The sequence below is a fragment of the Lathyrus oleraceus genome, chromosome 4, assembly GCF_024323335.1.
Source record: "Lathyrus oleraceus cultivar Zhongwan6 chromosome 4, CAAS_Psat_ZW6_1.0, whole genome shotgun sequence".
NCBI lineage: Eukaryota > Viridiplantae > Streptophyta > Magnoliopsida > Fabales > Fabaceae > Lathyrus > Lathyrus oleraceus.
Genome location: NC_066582.1, coordinates 99,486,678 through 99,506,137, shown reverse-complemented (window position 1 = coordinate 99,506,137; position 19,460 = coordinate 99,486,678). Strand labels below are relative to the sequence as shown.

The following is a 19,460-nucleotide window of genomic DNA, read 5'->3' as shown; positions in this document are numbered from 1 at the left end:
TTTGCATTCAAATATTTCGTTCCCTGTCTTTCTATTTTTGCAGTTTTTCAAAATAAAAAAATGGCAATGTTTTGTTTAGTTTCCACTTTTTTCTTTCACACTCATAAGCACATACCATCACTCATGCAGATGCACGTCACCGAATCCTATTGATAACGCTTTTGCTATGGCTCGCTTCGACTTTGAAAATCCAATCTTTCAAGCTGAAAAAGAGGGTGATGAAGACTGTGAACTCCCTGAAGAACTTGCCAGGTTCTTAAAACAGGAAGAAAGGGTCATTCAACCGTATCAAGAGCCTACTGAAGTGATTAATCTCGGCCCCGAGGACGCCAAGAGAGAAATCAAGATAGGGGCTGCTTTGGGAGATGATGTGAAGAAAGGGCTGATTGAATTGCTGCAAGAATACGTTGACATCTTCGTCTGGTCTTATCAGGACATGCCCGGGCTGGACACAGACATCGTGGTACACCGCTTGCCTCTCAAAGAAGGTTGTCCTCCGGTCAAGCAGACGCTCAGAAGAACAAGACCAGAGATGGCTGTCAAGATAAAGGAAGAAGTGTAAAAGCAGTTGGATACAGGGTTTCTAGCAGTCACCAATTATCCGCCATGGGTTGCAAACATCGTCCCAGTACCTAAGAAGGATGGAAAGGTACGGATGTGTGTCGACTACCGGGATCTGAACAGAGCTAGCCCTAAAGATGATTTCCCATTACCTCACATCGACGTTTTGGTGGATAATACAACTCAGTTCTCGGTATTCTCCTTCATGGATGGCTTTTCTGGCTATAACCAAATCAAGATGGCACCAGAGGACATGGAAAAGACAACTTTCATAACCCCATGGGGCACCTTCTGCTACAAGGTGATGTCGTTTGGTCTGAAAAATGCCGGAGCAACATATCAACGAGCTATGGTGACTCTGTTCCATGATTTGATTCATCATGAAATCGAGGTTTATGTGGACGATATGATTGCCAAATCTCAGACAGAAGAAGAACATTTGGTGAATCTGCAGAAATTGTTTGAACGGTTAAGGAAATTCAAACTGAGACTTAATCCGAACAAGTGCACTTTAAGGGTAAGATCGGGAAAATTGCTGGGTTTTATTGTTAGCGGAAAAGGGATTGAGGTGGATCCTGACAAAGTGAAAGCAATACAGGAAATGCCTGAGCCAAGAACAAAGAAGCAAGTCCGTAGTTTCTTAGGGAGGTTGAACTACATTGCAAGGTTCAGCTCTCACCTAACAACCACGTGTGAGCCAATTTTCAAATTGCTGAGGAAAGATCAGGCTATCAGGTGGAATGAAGATTGTCAAAGGGCTTTCGAGAAGATAAAAGAGTATTTGCAGAATCCTCCTATCCTTATGCCTAGGGCTGGACAACGGGCCAGGTTGGGCGGTTTCGGGCCCAAAAGCCTCACCCATCCCAACCCGCGGTTAAGCCATATAAGCCCATTTTTGCCCATTTTTGTAATCGGTTTGGACGGGTTGGGTTAGGACGGGTTTGCGGGTTATGCAATCGGTTTTATTGGATTGATATTATTTTGAGCCCAATAATACATTTTGATAATATTTTGAGCTACAAATTACTATAATTTAGATTCAAAATAAATTCAAAGTATCAAAAACTTCAATCCAAAATAACAACTGTTATGCTACTTCCACACAGAGCTTAAAAAGAAATTAATAAATTACAACCACTGTATCATATACAAAAACTCAAAATACATGAGAAACAAGAGAACTTTTGAAAGTATATCAAACAGTTGACTGTCCATATTACATCTGCACATGGTTGGTTCATTCAGATGTCTCATTGAAAAAGTAAAAGAGGACGAAGCATCCATTGACGCTTGACGAAAGAGTTCTTCAATAGCTCGAGGAATAATCCCTAACTGCTCATTTGTACCATCCTAAAATTAATCATATACAATCAGAAACCACAACATACATTGGATAACATTAATTAGCAAATGAACACAGTTTTGACATCACTGACCATGGTGAATGTCTTGCCTGTGCCGGTTTGACCATAAGCGAAAACGCACACATTGTGCCCGTCCATTGCAGATCTTAGAATTGGCTCCACTTCAACAAAAACACTTTCTGCAGATGTTCATACAATGGTAAACACAGTAAAATTTGGTACAAATATCAAATAATTAAAATTAGGTAACACAACAAAATGAAATTTGATAGAGTACTAACCTTGAGTTGTATCTTGATGAAAAACCTTATCAAACGCAAACTCTTTCCTTGTCCCACCAAACTTAACTCGAACTCTCTCTGATTCAGCTGATACAGGTTCATAATTTCTTCTCTTCTCTTTCGAAAGATTCGGTCGAATCCTACAAAACAGTTAATGCTCCCTGAATAACAAAATGAAAATTTTCAACCCTCTAATAAAAATAACATATTAACATATAATAGAAACCCCAATTAAGACTCTACCTTTGATATCCAATATCTTACTCAATGCTTGTCTCCTCTTTCCATCCACTACTCTCTGCTTCAGCCTCAGTTCCTCAACCTCTCCTGCATAAAACAAAACAAAATCAACAACATTTATTTCACTTTCACATATTTAATTCAACAAAAACCAAAAAAGGAAATAAAAAGATTTCTAATTTATCTATACTTTGTAAATTGGATATCAAGTGTTGAATCTCGTTGTTTTGTTGCTCAGGAACAACAACCACATCAGTGTAAACTTTTGAAACCGGTAATAACCCTTCAACTGAATCAGAGTTTGAAACCTGAGTTTCAGTTTCTGAAGGCAGCAGCTGAGCCTGGTCTTCTCCATTAGAAAGCAACATATTTCCACTCACAAGTAAGACAATTCTTGTTGAGTTTAAGATAATAGTCATGCGTTCAACTAGTTATGCTTTTGTAACGGATTTGTAACGACTTACAGCTTCCATAAGTTGCTTCACTTCAGTCTCGGACAGTCTTGATCCAATTCAAGCCAAACCTGTCTTCAATTCTTCATAGGTGATGGTGCCACTACCATCAATGTCCATGTTTGCAAACATTGCCTTGAGACCTTTAATCTCTTCTTCTGATAGATTTTCAGCCATAACCTAGAGAAATTTCCACTAAATTGGTAATGGAGAAATACCCCAAAAAGATAAGCCAGAACATGTATTATTCATTAGAGGCTGTAAAGCTTTGACGATGATGCTCATATTTGGTCGAAACTCGGCTTCATATTGAACACAGAGTGCAGCAACAGCAGCCATCTTTTACAAAAATACAACAAGTGAAACATATTAATGAAAACTACATAATATGAAGTTAATTACATTAAATAGCAACATTTCATCTACATCTTGAAAATATAACAAACTTAATTACCTTGGCAACTGCTTTGGAAGGGTACTCTCCCTTTAGTCTAACATCAACACACTGCTTCACCTTATCTTCACTAAGCCTCGGTGCTGCCTGATAAAATCCAATCAACAAACAATCACATTGTGTAAAATCCAATCACTGTCGGTCGGTATAAAAAGCGTTACAATATCAATATACCACGACAAATCATATGTCTAATTTTAGAACTTGCTATGACTAACGTCAGACGTTTTTTATAATCTTATGATTATGATTATTCGTCAGTGTAAAGATTTTTACGGTGACATTATGGCATTAACAGAAAGAGAGAGAAAATGATAGCATACCCATGTCACAAGGCTTTGCTTTCCTCGGGGCAGTGTATGATCAACAGGTTTACGCCCGGTTAAGAGTTCCAACAGTATGACTCCAAAACTGTAAACATCACTCTTTGAAGAGAGGTTTCCGGTCATTGCATATCTGTCATACAAAAAAATCAAGTCATTGTTAGTCCTTAAAAACCAACTTGGAGTCAAATTTATACTCATTGAGAAAAACAAACAAATTAGTTAGGCATTCAGAAATAACTTACTCTGGAGCATGATAACCAAAGGTTCCAAGAACACGGGTAGAATGAAGACGCGCTGCTGCATCAGGGGCTTGATTCGACAGATCGAAATCAGCAATCATTGTAACGTCATCCAGAATGACAGCAATATGAGTAAACAAATGTGCAGCAACCAAAAGAGAATTAAGCACCCTTCAACAACATTAAGAACAAAAAAAAAAGATTTGGCGTGAATGACTAAGCGAACCTGTAATGTGAATGGTTTTATTAAGTTATGTTTCCTTAGCTTTATGAACTGCAATTTCTTCCCTTAGCTTAGCCATTCTTTCTCTTTTTCTCACCTGCGTTTTTTTCAATATTATGAAAATAGATGATAGCTATTTGAGTTGAAAATGAAATGCACTGAATTTCTACAATGACTTAAGAATGTTTGGATAACTTACTTCAGCTTATTAACCAACATAATTTACTTTTAATTATAAGTTCAACAAGATAATTTGTAAAAACAATTTGAAAGGTCCTAAGAAAAGCACTTAAAGTATGAAAAAAAGCAATAAATGGTGCAAGCTCTTACTTGTTTTCTGCTTTAGACAAGTCATAATCAGAAACAACACCAACCTGCAGAGAATAAAGAACAATTCAGAAATAATTTTGATGACAATCCTGCAAAATTGTGGTTAATTAATCGCATCAAAATGGTGCAAGCTCTTACTTGTTTTCTGCTTTAGACAAGTCATAATCAGAAACAACACCAACCTGCAGAGAATAAAGAACAATTCAGAAATAATTTTGATGACAATCCTGCAAAATTATGGTTAATTAATCGCATCAAATTTGTTTATATCAATGAAGAATACTACAAATGCAGTCAATGTCACTCATGTTTGTATAAATGCAGTCAATGTCTGAACTGATTGAAAAGATAAGAAAAACCTGAGGAAAGAAACGGTGGGGGTGTATAAACAGTAATCGTGTGGTGCTGATAAATTCACCACATGGAAATAGATCCTAATTATAACCCTAACTGGAAATTGCTCAGCATAAAACTGTTGAAGACTAAATCCAATCAAAATAATGCGTATAAAACTCCAAAAATCATCAACCACATGAAATTCATAGGTACGTTACGGTGCATTTCCGAGCATCATCCGAAAAACCTCATACTCCACCGTATATAAAAATCTAGGCTGGTGAGCGGTGATTGAATACATACCGGAACGGAATTAGCGGTGAGTGTGTTGGCGGAAAAGAGCGGCGAGCCACGAAGCGTTGGAAGATGAGCTGAGGTGTGGAAAAAGCGGAAACCGAAAGCGACGCGTGGATTGAAAATTAGGCGGTGAGGGGTGAGAGTTGAAGGTGGTGGGTGGTGAATGATGGTGGTGGAACGATGTTGAGAATTGAAGCTAGAATATTTTCATGGAGGTGCGGCTGTGAGTGAGAGAACAAAAAATCCTTACTGGTATTGGGTGTGAGTGAGAGAACAGAATGAACTTTGGCGGCTGCTGGAAAATCCTAGGAGGGTATCTCAATTGGGCGGGTTAGGGTATCCGCGGTTCAGAATTTTGAACCCGACCCGCCCATATAAATCCAATTGAAACTGCTATATTTTAATCACTGACCCGGTAGACCGTTTGAACCCGCCCATTTCGGTTTTCTTTTTCGGTTACCGGCAGTTTTGGCCAGGTGAACGGTTCTTGTCCACCCCTACTTATGCCTCCAATCCCAGGGAGACCGCTGATTATGTACTTGACAGTACTTGACAATTCTATGGGTTGTGTTCTCGGTCAACACGACGAGACAGGTAGGAAAGAACATGCCATCTACTACTTGAGTAAGAAGTTCACAGATTGCGAGTCGAGATACTCAATGCTTGAGAAGACATGTTGTGCACTTGCATGGGCTGCTAAGTGATTGAGATAATACATGCTGTCTCACACAACCCTACTGATCTCCAAGATGGATCCAGTCAAATACATATTCGAGAAGCCAGCTCTCACCGGAAGGGTGGCTCGTTGGCAAATGGTACTGACAGAGTATGATATCCAGTATACATCCCAGAAAGCCATCAAAGGGAGTATTCTGTCAGACTATCTTGCTCAGCAGCCGATTGATGATTATGAGCCGATGAAGTTTGATTTTCCAGATGAAGACATCATGTTCCTTAAGATGAAAGACTGTGAAGAGCCAGTTGTTAAGGAGGGACCTGATCCAAACGAAAAGTGGACTTTGTTGTTTGATGGGGCTGTCAATGCTAGAGGAAGTGGAATTGGCGCTGTCATTACTACTCCGAAAGGTGCCCACATGCCTTTCACCGCTCGTTTGACTTTTGAGTGCACAAATAATGAAGCTGAGTACGAGGCCTATATCTTGGGTATTGAGCAAGCCATTGATCTGAGAATCAAGACTCTAGACATCTTCGGAGATTCAGCTCTGGTGATCAATCAAGTGAATGGTGATTGGAATACTCTCCAGCCCACTCTGGTCCCCTACAGAGATTACACGAGAAGACTGTTGACTTTCTTCACAACAGTAAAACTGTATCATATACCTCGTGATGAGAACCAGATGGCAAACGCACTTGCTACTCTATCCTCCATGATCAAGGTAATTCGTTGGAACCATGCTCCCAGGATCGATGTGATGCGCCTTGACAGGGCCGCGTATGTGTTTGTTGCTGAACTGGTAGTCGATGACAAGCCCTGGTATCACGATATCAAGTGCTTTCTAAAGAATCAAGAGTACCCTGCAGGGGCATCCAACAATGACAAAAAGACTTTGAGAAGATTGGCAGGCAGTTTCTTCTTGAACAAAGACGATGTGCTGTATAAGAGGAACTTCAACATGGTTTTGCTCAGATGCGTGGACAGACACGAGGCGGACATGTTAATGCAGGAAGTTCATGAAGGTTCCTTCGGTACTCATGCCGGCGGACATGCAATGGCTAAGAAATTGTTGAGAGCGGGTTATTATTGGATGACCATGGAATCAAATTGCTTCAAATATGCTCGAAAGTGTCATAAATGCCAGATTTATGCTGATAAGGTGCATGTGCCGCCAAATCCTCTGAATGTGATGAATTCGCCGTGGCCGTTTGCTATGTGGGGCATTGACATTATTGGAAAGATTGAGCCGACCGCTTCCAATGGGCATTGCTTCATCCTTGTTGCCATCGACTATTTCACCAAGTGGGTCGAAGCAGCGTCGTTCGCGAATGTCACCAGACATGTGGTTGCCCGTTTCATCAAGAAAGAAATCATTTGTCGCTATGGGATTACCGAAAGAATACTTACTGATAATGGTTCTAATCTCAACAACAAAATGATGAAGGAGTTGTGTCAGAACTTCAACATTTAGCATCACAATTCTTCCCCTTACCGCCCTAAGATGAACGGCGCTGTTGAGGCGGCAAATAAGAACATAAAGAAGATTGTGCAGAAGATGGTCGTCACGTACAGAGATTGGCATGAGATGCTACCCTTCGCCTTGCATGGGTACCGTACTTCAGTACGTACGTCGATTGGGGCAACCCCTTACTCCCTGGTGTATGGTATGGAAGCAGTCCTACCTGTTGAAGTGGAGATTCCTTCTCTAAGAGTCCTGTTGGATGTCAAGTTAGACGAAGCCGAATGGATTCGGACAAGGTTCAATGAGTTGAGTCTTATCAAAGAGAAGCGAATGGCAGCCATTTGTCATGGGCAGTTGTATCAGAGTCGGATGAAGAGAGCCTTTGATCAGAAAGTGCGTCCTCGTTGTTTCCAAGTCGGAGATTTAGTGTTGAAAAGGATCCTTCCTCCTCAGACAGATCACAGGGGCAAGTGGACTCCTAACTATGATGGACCGTATATTGTCACCAAGGTTTTTGATGGTGGGGCCTTAATGCTTGCAACTATGGATGGTGAAAACTTCACTTCCCCTATGAACTCAGACGCAGTTAAAAAATACTTCGCATAAAATAGACCCGCTGGACAGTTAAAAGAATAGTCCAGGCAAAAATGGGCATCCCGACGAACCAAGAAAATGAAAAGGTTCGGGCAAAAATTAGGGATTAAAAATATCGTACACCCGGTAAGTTGAAAACCTGAAAAGGCAACTTAGGCAAAAATGGATATCCCGGTGGATTGAAAACCCGAAAAGGGCGATCCAGGAAAAAGTTAGGGATTAAGCGAATGACTGCGTTCTGAGTTAGTTCTGAATCTCATCTCATGTCGATGACTGGAAATTTCCGAAAGGTAGGAAACAGTCCAATCACCTTTTCAGAAGGCTGATCATCTGGAGGATCTTGAAGACGGGCAAGTCATAGCAGAATTGGAACCCAATAGAAATCCATTTCAAATTGCCATTAGATAAATTTCTGTTTTTATCTTTTGTGCGATTACCTCTTTCCAGGGATTACTTCCTGATGTAAATGCCTATTCAGAGGCCATTCAATCAATAAAATCATGTTATTCAGTATATCTCTGTTTTCATTTTCATTTTATTGTTTTGTTTGCAAAAATGACGTCCGAATTTTTGATAAACATTGCATCATGACACATAAGGGCTTTACAGGTACATGCTTAATAAACATTTAAAATTGCTGTAAATTTTAAGTGCTTTAGATCTTCTATTCAGAACAGATACCCTCGGGGCATTTCCTTAAAATCCCCTGCAGATGATCGTGAATATCTTCCCCAGTGAAGTCGCCAATAGACGAATCCAGTGTCTTATCCCTGCAGAGCTGATCAGAGTGTTGGATTCTTCAATCCCCAGCAGGTTCTCACCACTGTACTTCCCCAAGCGTTTGTTTCAGGACATACACTCCCCAGTAGAGTTGACAGTGCCAGACTATATATCCCCAGCGGAGTTGACAGTGCCAGACTGTATCTTCCCAGCAGAAGTGGTTGCTCCTTAGAGTTCGAGGCCAGATCGATAATCCCAATGCCAGATCCATGGTTTCTTTCCTTGAAGCAGAACCTCGGTACCGTATCAGTGTTTGCTTCCCCTGCTGAGTCATCTCTCGCAGATCGTGGTTGCCAGAACCACTATCGCTTTCCCCAACAGCAGGTTTTCAGTGTCGTTCTCTCCCCAGTCTGAATCTCGGCATTTCGTCATTGCTAGAACACCGTGTGGCGGGTCATTTCCCCACATAATTCTTTGCGTTGTGCATCTCCAACAACCTTTCCAGGGTCCAGAAGATGGTGATCATTTCCCCAGCAGATCCCCTTGCCTCAGCTTGGCATTCTACCCAGCATTTCGCATCCTTGCATGTAGAATCATATTGCATTGCATCCTTCCAAATCGCGTAGCATTTCCATTTTCATGGAGCATTACGCCATTGAAAAATTCAAACATACGCATGTAAGCATAAAACATTCTCGGTATCCCAAGTGATAAGCTAGAAGTTGTTTCCAGTACTCAGACTGAAGATTGTTCATGACTTACCTTTATTATCCCCAGCAAGTGTCATTGGCCCATGCGCCGCCTCTATTATCTTTCCCTATTTCTGCCGATGCTGACAGGCATGAAGTTTCCGGTATTCAGACCGAAGTGGCATTCATGCCAGTTTTCCGATGTTCAGATCGAAGAAGTTTCCGACATTCAGGTCGATGCAACTTGTGGCATTCAGGCCAATTTTCCGGTATTCAGACCGAAGTGGCATTCAGGCCAATTTCCGATATTCAGATCGAAGTGGCGTTCAGGCCGATTCCCGATATTCAGATCGAAGTGGCGTTCAGGCCAGTTTCCGGTATTCAGACCGAAGTGGCGTTCAGGCCAATTTTCTGATGTTCAGATCGAAGAAGTTTCCGACGTTCAGGTCGATGCAACTTGTGGCATTCATGTCAATTTTCCGATGTTCAGATCGAAGAAGTTTTCGACGTTCAGGTTGATGCAACTTGTGGCATTCAGGCCAATTTTCCGATGTTCAGATCGAAGAAGTTTCCGACGTTCAGGTCGACGCAACTTGTGGCATTCAGGCCAGCCTCTCGGTGTTCAGACCGATATTAATAATCTCATATCTCCCGATGTTCAGATCGAAGTCATTTCCAGTATTCAGACTGATGAGCGACATTCAGGCCATGGTTATTTCTGTGTTACCATTTATTTTGGTATCCAAGTTGACATTCTTTTTCGGTATTCAGACTGACTTTCACCGTACCAGACGGATTCTTCTTTCAAGACCACCTCTTTGCCGATTCTGACAGACATTGTTACTTCACTTCATTTCAGTGTAAATTTTTGGGCTTTTATTGTATTCAATCCCTTGATACCTCGAAAGCACGAAAGCCGCTGCTATCTTCTTTCCAGGTCTCCAGTTGATTGAATAGGGGCAGCTGTAATACCCCAAAATTTACCCTTCATTTTTCCTGGAAGCATACGCTTTACACCTCATGCATGCATTCATTTTTAGGTCATTTAACATTAGATACATTGCATTTCATCATGTCAATCAGAATTAGATCCAAGAAGCTTTATTTATAAAAAAAATAAAAAAAATAAAAAAAAAAATAAAAAAACGAAAAATAAAAAAACGAAATAAATAAATAAATAAATAAATAAATAAAAATAAATAAATAAAAATAAATAATTAAATAAATAAAAGAAAAAATCTCAAACTTGGACCTCTCTCAAAAGCCCACTAAGCTACCAATATTAGCCTATAAATACTAGAGTTTCATTGAAACAAAGGAGGGAAAAAGGAAGAGAAGCAAAACACTCTGAGGTTTCAGTGAAACAAAAATGGATTCTATTCCTATTACCCTGAGGAAAAAGATAGTGAGAGAAGAGCTAACAGAGTTCAGAGCAACCTCCAAACCCTGAAGGGAACTCAACTGCACAGAATCACCTCTGCCTCACATAAACCCTAAAGATTGTTTTGTAAACCTCACGGGTGCAACTCAATTTCAATCAAGCTCTCCAATTAGGTTTGCCCTATATCCATCATCTTTATGCCTTTAATTTGAATGCTCTAAATGTATGAGGTATTATGGGTGAATTTGATACCCTTTTGATGCATGTCTTTTTTGTGAATTTTAATGGCATGATTCATGTGGTTACATTTTGATTTGGGGGCAACCTTTGATTACCCTATTTTTTTGTCTCTAACCTGTTTGTTGAGTTTTTGTGAGGGCTCACATGACTTTTGCAGGGATAACTTGCGTGGTTTTCCACTTTATTTGTGGGATATCCCCTGGAGGTTTCATTCCGATTACCTGTACTGACTCACTTTCTTTGATGGTGTTTAGCTTGGAAGGATCCCTGGGTTTCCCATTCCTCTAACTGCTGTTACTTCGGATCTTTATCTGCGTGGTACTTTTACATTTTTCCCGCATTTTACTGCTTTCCTAGCTGGAAGACCTCGATAGGAGGCAATGTTTTTGTGTTTTTTTCTACAGGTTCCTTCGTCAAGGACTGCCTTTTTGCATGAGTGTACCAAACCCTAACCCTTCATTGATTTTTCTTCTCCTAAACACACATTTACTCCTTCTACTACAGGTGAGTAAGTCTCCAAAGGTCGAGCATCCGGTAGATTGCGTAGTAACGTCGTTCGTCCCAAACCCACTCCATAACCCCGTAGTTAGCCGAACTATGGCTTGCTCTGATTCTCATTCCAGATGAGATACGTAGGCATAAGACGCGATGTCTTAGCGAGCACACATCCCCCAACCCATAGGTCAGCCGAGCTACGAAGACTCTGGTTCTCATATTCAGATGAGATACGTATGCAGTGGATGCGACATCCGCGCGAGTCATTTTCATTTAACCTTTTTTTTTTGGTAAACAGCACAAGATAAACTCACACCCTTTAGACAAGAACTACAAAAGTGGATCCCGTAGAGTACTACGGATGCGTAGGGGTGCTAATACCTTCCCTTCACATAACCGACTCCCGAACCCAAGATTTGGTTGCGAGACCCCGTCTTGTCCCTTCCTTTTTCAGGTTTACTTCGAGTGTTTCCTTTCCCTCCTTTGGGATGAATAACGCACGGTGGCGACTCTTCTGTCATTTTCTTTCGCCGGTTGTTTTTTCGCGCACTGTATTTTTCAGGTTGCTGCACCTGGGTACCAACATAAAAATGAGGGATCAAAACCTCGTAGGTCGTGATACATATTTCAAAGTGGATGCATTGCTTTTAACAAAAATTAAGTTTGAAAGACACAAAAGCCCAAAAATGGTTTGAATGAGTTAGTTCTTTTTTTTTTTTGAAAGTTTAAGTCAAGTAAAATTAAGTTTATTTACAAATTTGATTTAAGAAAAGAAATTTGAAAATGCAATGGCATAAGGTCAAAGTTTCTATCTTTTTGTAAAGTGGTCAAGGTTTAGAACAAAATAAGTTCAACCAAAGAAGATTTTGAAAAGGGAGGGAGAGATTTTGAAATTAAAGAAATGGGGAGAAGATGAAGAGACTAATCCTATGCACAAAATTAAAAGTTAAGAGTTGAAAAGATCTGACCAAATGGGTAGCAATCCAATAGACAAGAATGTCAATAGAAACCCAGAATTCCCTTGGACATTTAGAACCAAGCAACACACAAATGCACAATTATATTATCTTGAGAGAAAAGGCATCAAATAAATATAGCCACATCCAAGCTTTAGCCACTCCATGATCTTCTTCAGATTAGCCCATGTAACAGATGAATTCCATAAGTCACAGGTTCAAAATAACAACTTCACAAAGACTATGTTGCAGATGAACTCAGAGGGATCTTGAATGATGTATCAGATGAAGTTTCAGATTGCAAGCACTTGGTTTCACAGAAAGTTGGCACTGGCCAAGTCCTTTAGCATAGGAATATTGCCTAAGTTCTAAGTCCATTTGTCCAAAATCAAGCCAACAGTCCACACAAAAGTTTTTTAGAGTTTTTGTTGTTATTATATACATTAATGGTCAAAGACCCCACAAACAAGTAAAGGATACACAAACAAGATATATCACACAATATGGTCCAAGTGGACAAAGTGAAAATTGCATTAACAGAAACAATTAGAATGGTATGAATAATGGTAAATGAATAAAGACTAAAACTAAATGACATTAAAGTAAGTGGCTTGAAATTAAGAGTTAGTTGTTAATGAGTTAGAAGTTAGTATTATTTTGCTTTTGCTTTTCATTTTAAGACATTCTTTGGAGAACACTCAACCCACTTGTGACAAGCATGGATCCTTGAGCCAAGACATCTTCCAAAGGAAGGAAAAAAGGTCAAGTTTCCACATAATACCATGAAAGAAGGGAGACTTACAATCTCACTAACTAGAATGTTATACTTTTTGTGTCACAAATTTAGCGCTATGTTACGCAATCGTAATTGGACTTATGTAGAAGTCACAACTATTTGAGGTTGGGCAATAGAATTTTGGTGTTAATGCATGTTAGAGACATAGTATAATGGACCATGCTCATGAAGCAAAGCACACACAAAAAGAATATGCAAAAAAGATGGCCTAATCTCATCCATATTTATGTTGATTTTTCAATCAACTAGCCTTAGGACTTTGAGATATCATAGGCCAAATGAAATGGATGCATAAAGAAGGGGAATGAGATGAAGAGGGAGGGGAATGGATCAAAACTCAAATTGGTCAAACGAGGATTTTTACCAAATTAATATCATCCATTCATTTTGGGAGATGGAATGTACATTCCATCAATCTCCTAAATCCAATGATATTAACTTGACAAAGTCAAATCAACCTTGACCAAGGCCCAACAACAAGAGTCAAACTCAAACAAGTCAATACAATTGGTCAACAAAATTATTTGGCATTTATTCAAATTAAAAAATACTAAAATAAGGTATTTAAATTAAATATGGTTTGTCAAATTTCTAAAACCTCATCTAAACACCAAAGAAATGGTCATGAGATTTATCATAGGTCAAACAAGGTCAAAGGACCTTGGAGAAAAAATTTCATAATTTTTAAAGACTTAAAAGTATTTTTAAACCATTAAAAATAGTCAAAAAATCAATTAAATCATGAAAAATATTAATAATGATCCAAACAATAATTTTAATTCAGAATATGAAAGAGGAATTTTTTTGAATTTTTTTGGTGAAACTCTCATATTTTTTGGATCAGTATTAAAATTAATATGAATTAATGAAAATAAAAGGATTAAAACAAAAAATCAGAAAATATGAAAAAATGTGAGCCACTTGATCTCTCTCATTAATTGAGATGGCAGATCGAGTGGCCTAGAATGCGTGTTCCATGATGCACGCTAGTCAACTCATCCACACGCCTGGTATTCACAATGGACGTGTGAGATTAAAACGTTTTGGAATGATCATGTGGCTCAGAACCTGTCCAGCACACCACCGACGCTCGACCTCCGATCACCTTCTCATGCGAGGCTCACCGGACTGGTTCAGTCATCACCATCACATAAATGAAAAAGGAGGACATGATCTGAAAGAAAAAGTGGCGTAGAGCACGAATTTGACCTCAATTTTAACTAACTCCACATATACAGAAAGATATGAGGAGTTGAAATTTGAGGTGTGTCAACTGAGTTGCTTCGATTTGACCTCTAAGCAACTCAATCTTCTTGCCTACATTGGTAGGACTTCAGACAACCAAAGATCCAAGAGAATTGATTAGAATTGAGAGAGAATCGAAGAGATGAAGTTTTCTGAAAATTACCTTCAATGCTATGCAGTTCTTGATGTTGCTTGCTCCAAACACGATCTGATCACACTTGAGAAGCTAGCTGGAAGTGATTAGAGAGGTTGCAAGGCTTTGGATCCTGGAGTTCTTGAATCTCCAACAGTTGAGATTCAAACTCAAATTTCAAATTGAAATTTCTCAGTTTTTCCTTTAGAATGTGAGGGTTTCAATGGGGGCAAAGTTGGCGCGCAAGGTGTGATTCAAATGAGCATATAGGTCATGTATTTATAGCATGAATGAATGATATTTTCACACCTCAAAATCTGTCCAAAATAAGCAATGTTGATGGCACAAGTGCATGGGCATGTACAGGCCCATGATGCAATGCAAAAAGGTCCAAAATGATTCCAAATGAAGTATGAATGGAAGCTTGATTGGCAAGGCAAAGTGAATTGAAGTTTTGAAGTTTGATTCTTTCCAATTATGCAGCCCTGTTAAAGCCATGCGCAAACCTAGCAACCCATCCAAAATGCATGAACTTGGGTTCTTTGGAAAGCTTAGATCAAGGGGAACAAGTTTTATGTTCAACACTTTTTCATTTGGAGCTTGGAACATGGAGAATTTTGAGGTGGAAGTTTGGAAATTTCAACATGTTGAAAAATTTTCTAAGTGTCAAGCCATATATCTCAATATTCCACCTTACTTAACTTTTTATGTGAGATTCAAATGAAATTATGAAGACATGACTTCTCAAATGTTTTGATAACGACAAACTTCTCTACAAGTCTAAGATTGATTAACAAAAAGGATTGATCCAGATTCAAGCTCATGAAGGAAGTTTTCAACTAAATGATCAAGTCTCGATGAAACTCATGAAGACTCGTATTTCAAATGAGTAGGTATAACACTTGACCTCTAGATGATTATACAAGTGTTCAAAACATGTCTCATTCATGCCATTATCATTAGAAGTAATTTTATGCATCAAAAAAATCATAACACTTCATTTTTAAGTTATTTCTTCAAATCTGGGATGAAGTAATCGATTATCCATTTTAAGGTAATCGATTACTCTGTGAAAAATTCAAATATTTTTGCACGTTGGAGGCAACTAACCGATTACCCATATTAAGGTAATCGATTACCACTGAACCAGAGGCAAAAATCAGTGCATCTCTTTATGGAAACTTTTCTATTTTCTTTACCATGAACCATGGCATCCTTTGGGTAATTGCGTCCATTTGAGGAGGTGTTTAGAAAACATATATACATCATTTTTTCAGATTTCAAATTCACCTCTTTGCAAAAATTTCAAATCAATTACTCATATTCTTTCAAAAAAAATTTAAGTGTTCTTCCAAATTTTCTTAAGAGTGAAACCTTGCATAAACCTTCTTTTTAAGCATCATAGTTTCATTCCATACGAAGAACACTTCTATAATTATTGTGAGAATTAAGTGTTACAAAGGAGAAGATAAATTGATAAATTGATATACTTCAAATTTTCAACTATTTCATCTTCTACAAAAATTCAGAATTGTATCTCTTGACTACAACTTATTTTTAGGATTGTTAAGAATAAGTTTGTAAGGTTTTATCCTTGTTATCTGGTGTGTGGATACAAGAGGTCCTTTTGTGATAATTTGAGTCTCGGTTGGACTTTAAACATTGTAAATCCAAGAGGATTGTTCTTGGTGTGTTAGAATTAGATATAAAGGCCTTAAGGTCTCTTGTCTAGGAATCTAACATTATAGTGAATTCTATTTCATGTTGAAAGGGGAGTGGAGTACTCTCGATCTGTGAGGGGAACCACTATACATCATGGTGTTCTTTGCTTTCCTCACTTTACCGCTTTTCATCACATAAGCATCTCAAGAAAGTAAAAAACAATAAACCGTAAAAAAATCCGGAAAATCGTCTAAGTGCCTCATTCACCCCCCCCCCCCCCCCCCTCTAAGGCACTCCTTAAACTTATAATTGGCATCAGAGCAGGTTATAGGTAACCTGTTCCTAAAAGATCTGCATGGCTTCCGCAAGCACGAATCCGGTTTTCAAAGACGGTGGAAGTAGTAACAAACCACCACTTTTCTATGGAGAATATTTTGATTTTTGGAAGATCTGCATGAAGGCACATCTAGAAGCCCAAGGAGAAGGCATATGGGAAGCCGTTGAAGATGGTCTGCATAATCCTATGAGTGTGGTCAATGGCATTGGTACTCCAAAGATAAAGAGTCCGTATGATGAAGATGATAAGAAAAAAATCTTAAATGAAAAGAAAGCAATAAACATTCTTCAAAGTGCTTTAAGCATGGATGAGTTCTTCCGCATATCTCAATGCAAATTGAAGAAACAAATATGGGACACCTTAGTGGAGACACATGAAGGCACCGCCGAAGTAAAGAGATCAAGGTTGAATACATTAAGTCAATAATATGAGATGTTTAGAATGTTGCCCGGAGAATCCATCGTGGCACTACAAAAGAGATTTGTTCACTTGACTAACCACTTGATTGCTCTTGGAAAAACATTTACAAATGACGATCTCAATCTTAAAGTACTAAGATCATTGACTCGAGAATGGAAAATGAAGGTGACGGCTATCTCCGAAAAGAAAAGTCTTTCAACAATGACGTCTGCATCACTCTTTGGCAAACTTCAAGAACATGAGTTAGAACTTGGTAAGCTTGAGAAACATGAAAGTCAAGAAAAGAAACCTAAAGGAATTGCCTTGAAGGTAGACTCAAAAGAAGATAAAGATGATGACGCATTGGAGGAAGATGAGAATTTCATGCTCCTTGTTAAAAGGCTTGGTAAGTTCTTTAACAAAAATGATAAATCCTTTAACGCTAAAAAGAATAGACATTTCAGGAAAAAGGAGACCACCACATCTACGCAAGATATAACATGCTAAGAATGTGGAAAGCAAGGCCACATAAAGCCGAAATGTCCTAAACTTTCAAAGAAAGGCGGATTCAAGAGCAAGAAGGGTTTCAAGAACAAAAAGGCATATGTTGCATGGGAGGACAATGAAATTAGTTCTTCATCCGGATCGGATAACGAGGAATGTGGAAACTTGGCGCTAATGGCTTCTCATCATTCCAATGATGAAGAAGAGGTTAGTAATGATTTTTCTCTTTTTGATGATGATGCACAAAGTGCAATTAATGAATTGTTAAATGAATGCAAAATTCTTTATAAAACTATATCATCTCAAAAGAAACAAATTTCTTCCTTGGAAGAAAAGATTGAAATTTTTGAAAAAGAGTTTGAAAATGAAAAACAAAAGATGATTAGTGAAAAGAAGAATTTTGTATGTCTAAAGTGTGAGTCTCTCTCTTTCCAAATTGTCCAACTTAAAAGAGTCCTTGAAAGGTATGAAAAAGGACAAATTGGTTTGGAAGGGGTTCTTAGCCAACAAAGGTACTCAAATGACAAAAGTGGACTTGGTTACTCCAAATTTTCTAAACCAAGTTCAAATAAAACTATCTTTGTTAGGCCTAAGGATCAATCTCCAAAAGAAAGAGTTAACACACTAAAAGTTGTGCATCAACGTCCTAAAAAGAAAAGGTTTACAAAGAAAAAGTCTTATGTTCCTAGATATAAAAGCAATTTTGAACCAACTTGTTTTTATTGTGGTATTATTGGTCATACACCTAATGCTTGCTATGTTAGAAACTTTAGTGTAGCAAAGGGGCATTATGTATGGGTTGAGAAAGGTACTAATTATGAAGGATCCAAAGCAATTTGGGTACCTAACAAAACTTAATTTTGTTTTGTAGGTATGCTTGAAGGCCACATCAAATCTTTGGTATTTGGATAGTGGGTGCTCCAAGTATATGACTGGTGATGTGCATAAATTTTCAGATCTAATGCTTAAGTCCAAGGGTTATGTTACTTATGGAGATAACAACAAAGGAAGAATTCTTGGCAAGGCAAAGTAGGTGCACCAAATTTCATATCCATCGAAGTTGTGCTATATGTCGAAGGACTTGCTCCACTTCTGCTTAGTGGCACACCTGTTTGCCCCACGTTGATGACGTCATCTAATCATGACAAACATTTCCTTTTTTCCTCGAGACCCACAAAATCACGTCTCCATCACTTCACGTCTTTATGACTGAAACGTGCTTACCGCCATAACTGCCTTCTCTCCTCCACGTGTCTGCAGACGTGGGAACATGGGTATTCGTGTCGAAACAGAAGATGAAACGTTCACTCTTCCTTTTCTTAGGGTTTAACCCTTATAAAACCCTTGTTCCTTCTTCCTCTTTCCTTTTTTCGCCCTTTGCTTCAGTAAACGAGAATCACCTGCACTCTGTTTTAGTAAAAAGAACAACCCTTCTTCTCCAAAACTTCAACTTCTTCCATGGCTAGCTCAAGTAAAAGCAAAACATTTCCCTCCGCTGTGAAGCTCGCACATCCTCTCACCATTGTTGGTAAGGAGTACGTTCCTGAACCTCCATTTGCAGAAGAGAAAGCAAAAATCTGGTGTTCTCAGGTATTGATCCCTTTCTCCTTGGCTGATGAACCTTTAGCATTTTTAGGTCCACTTCCAGAAAATCGTCGTCCTAAGATAACCAAAACAGATTCCCTTTTCCCCACCAGTCATCTCTCTAAACCTTTGGTTTCTTCCCAAAAACCTGTTTCCCTTTGTTATGTCGACAGGAATTTTAGGATTGCTCCTCCTAAGAACTGTCCTAAGTTTGGCGTCTGGATGGATCGATTACAAACAGAGAAAATCGACCATTGGAAAAGGACAGGTATCCATACCCTTCTGCAGATTACCCGTTGTGGCCCTCCTCAATCTTGTGGCATGTTACTGGCTGCCCTCCAATTTTGGGATAGTTCAACCAATTATTTCCATACCAAGTGTGACATGATTACGCCGACACTCTTGGATATTGCTGCCATCACCGACTTAAAACCGACTGGCGAAGTCTTCGACTGTGAAGCCGTAACACCAATCTCTCTGTGGT

The 19,460-nt window shown here is 38.9% G+C and overlaps 3 protein-coding genes across 3 annotated transcripts; all 3 read right to left on the bottom strand.

Annotated features, from left to right (window-relative positions):
- Positions 1-1,675: 1,675 nt before the first annotated feature.
- On the bottom strand, positions 1,676-2,350 carry LOC127135248 (kinesin-like protein KIN-14U). The gene is made up of 3 exons (XM_051062016.1): positions 2,207-2,350; positions 1,998-2,104; positions 1,676-1,911 (listed from the first exon to the last, which is right to left on the bottom strand). The coding sequence occupies exons 2-3, from the start codon at positions 2,061-2,063 to the stop codon at positions 1,690-1,692; spliced, it is 288 nt and encodes a 95-aa protein (XP_050917973.1). The 5' UTR covers positions 2,064-2,104; positions 2,207-2,350; the 3' UTR covers positions 1,676-1,689.
- Positions 2,351-2,406: 56 nt separating this feature from the next.
- LOC127135247 (kinesin-like protein KIN-14U) lies at positions 2,407-3,074 on the bottom strand. The gene is made up of 2 exons (XM_051062015.1): positions 2,637-3,074; positions 2,407-2,533 (listed from the first exon to the last, which is right to left on the bottom strand). The coding sequence occupies exons 1-2, from the start codon at positions 2,863-2,865 to the stop codon at positions 2,415-2,417; spliced, it is 348 nt and encodes a 115-aa protein (XP_050917972.1). The 5' UTR covers positions 2,866-3,074; the 3' UTR covers positions 2,407-2,414.
- Positions 3,066-4,018, bottom strand: LOC127135246 (receptor-like cytoplasmic kinase 1). The gene is made up of 4 exons (XM_051062014.1): positions 3,921-4,018; positions 3,676-3,808; positions 3,353-3,439; positions 3,066-3,237 (listed from the first exon to the last, which is right to left on the bottom strand). The coding sequence occupies exons 1-4, from the start codon at positions 4,016-4,018 to the stop codon at positions 3,094-3,096; spliced, it is 462 nt and encodes a 153-aa protein (XP_050917971.1). The 3' UTR covers positions 3,066-3,093.
- Between the last annotated feature and the right edge of the window lie 15,442 nt (positions 4,019-19,460).

What these genes read in the sequence shown, in the direction of transcription:
- LOC127135248 (XM_051062016.1), bottom strand. Translation starts at nt 2,063, where the DNA reads ATGGACGGGCACAATGTGTGCGTTTTCGCTTATGGTCAAACCGGCACA. An exon ending in CAGGCAAGACATTCACCATG is followed by an intron (nt 1,912 to 1,997) that starts GTCAGTGATGTC and finishes GATTAATTTTAG; the next exon opens with GATGGTACAAATGAGCAGTT.
- LOC127135247 (XM_051062015.1), bottom strand. Translation starts at nt 2,865, where the DNA reads ATGACTATTATCTTAAACTCAACAAGAATTGTCTTACTTGTGAGTGGA. An exon ending in CTTGATATCCAATTTACAAA is followed by an intron (nt 2,534 to 2,636) that starts GTATAGATAAAT and finishes TGTTTTATGCAG; the next exon opens with GAGAGGTTGAGGAACTGAGG.
- LOC127135246 (XM_051062014.1), bottom strand. Translation starts at nt 4,018, where the DNA reads ATGATTGCTGATTTCGATCTGTCGAATCAAGCCCCTGATGCAGCAGCG. An exon ending in AGCAAAGCCTTGTGACATGG is followed by an intron (nt 3,440 to 3,675) that starts GTATGCTATCAT and finishes GGATTTTATCAG; the next exon opens with GCAGCACCGAGGCTTAGTGA. An exon ending in CTTCCAAAGCAGTTGCCAAG is followed by an intron (nt 3,238 to 3,352) that starts GTAATTAAGTTT and finishes TTTTTGTAAAAG; the next exon opens with ATGGCTGCTGTTGCTGCACT.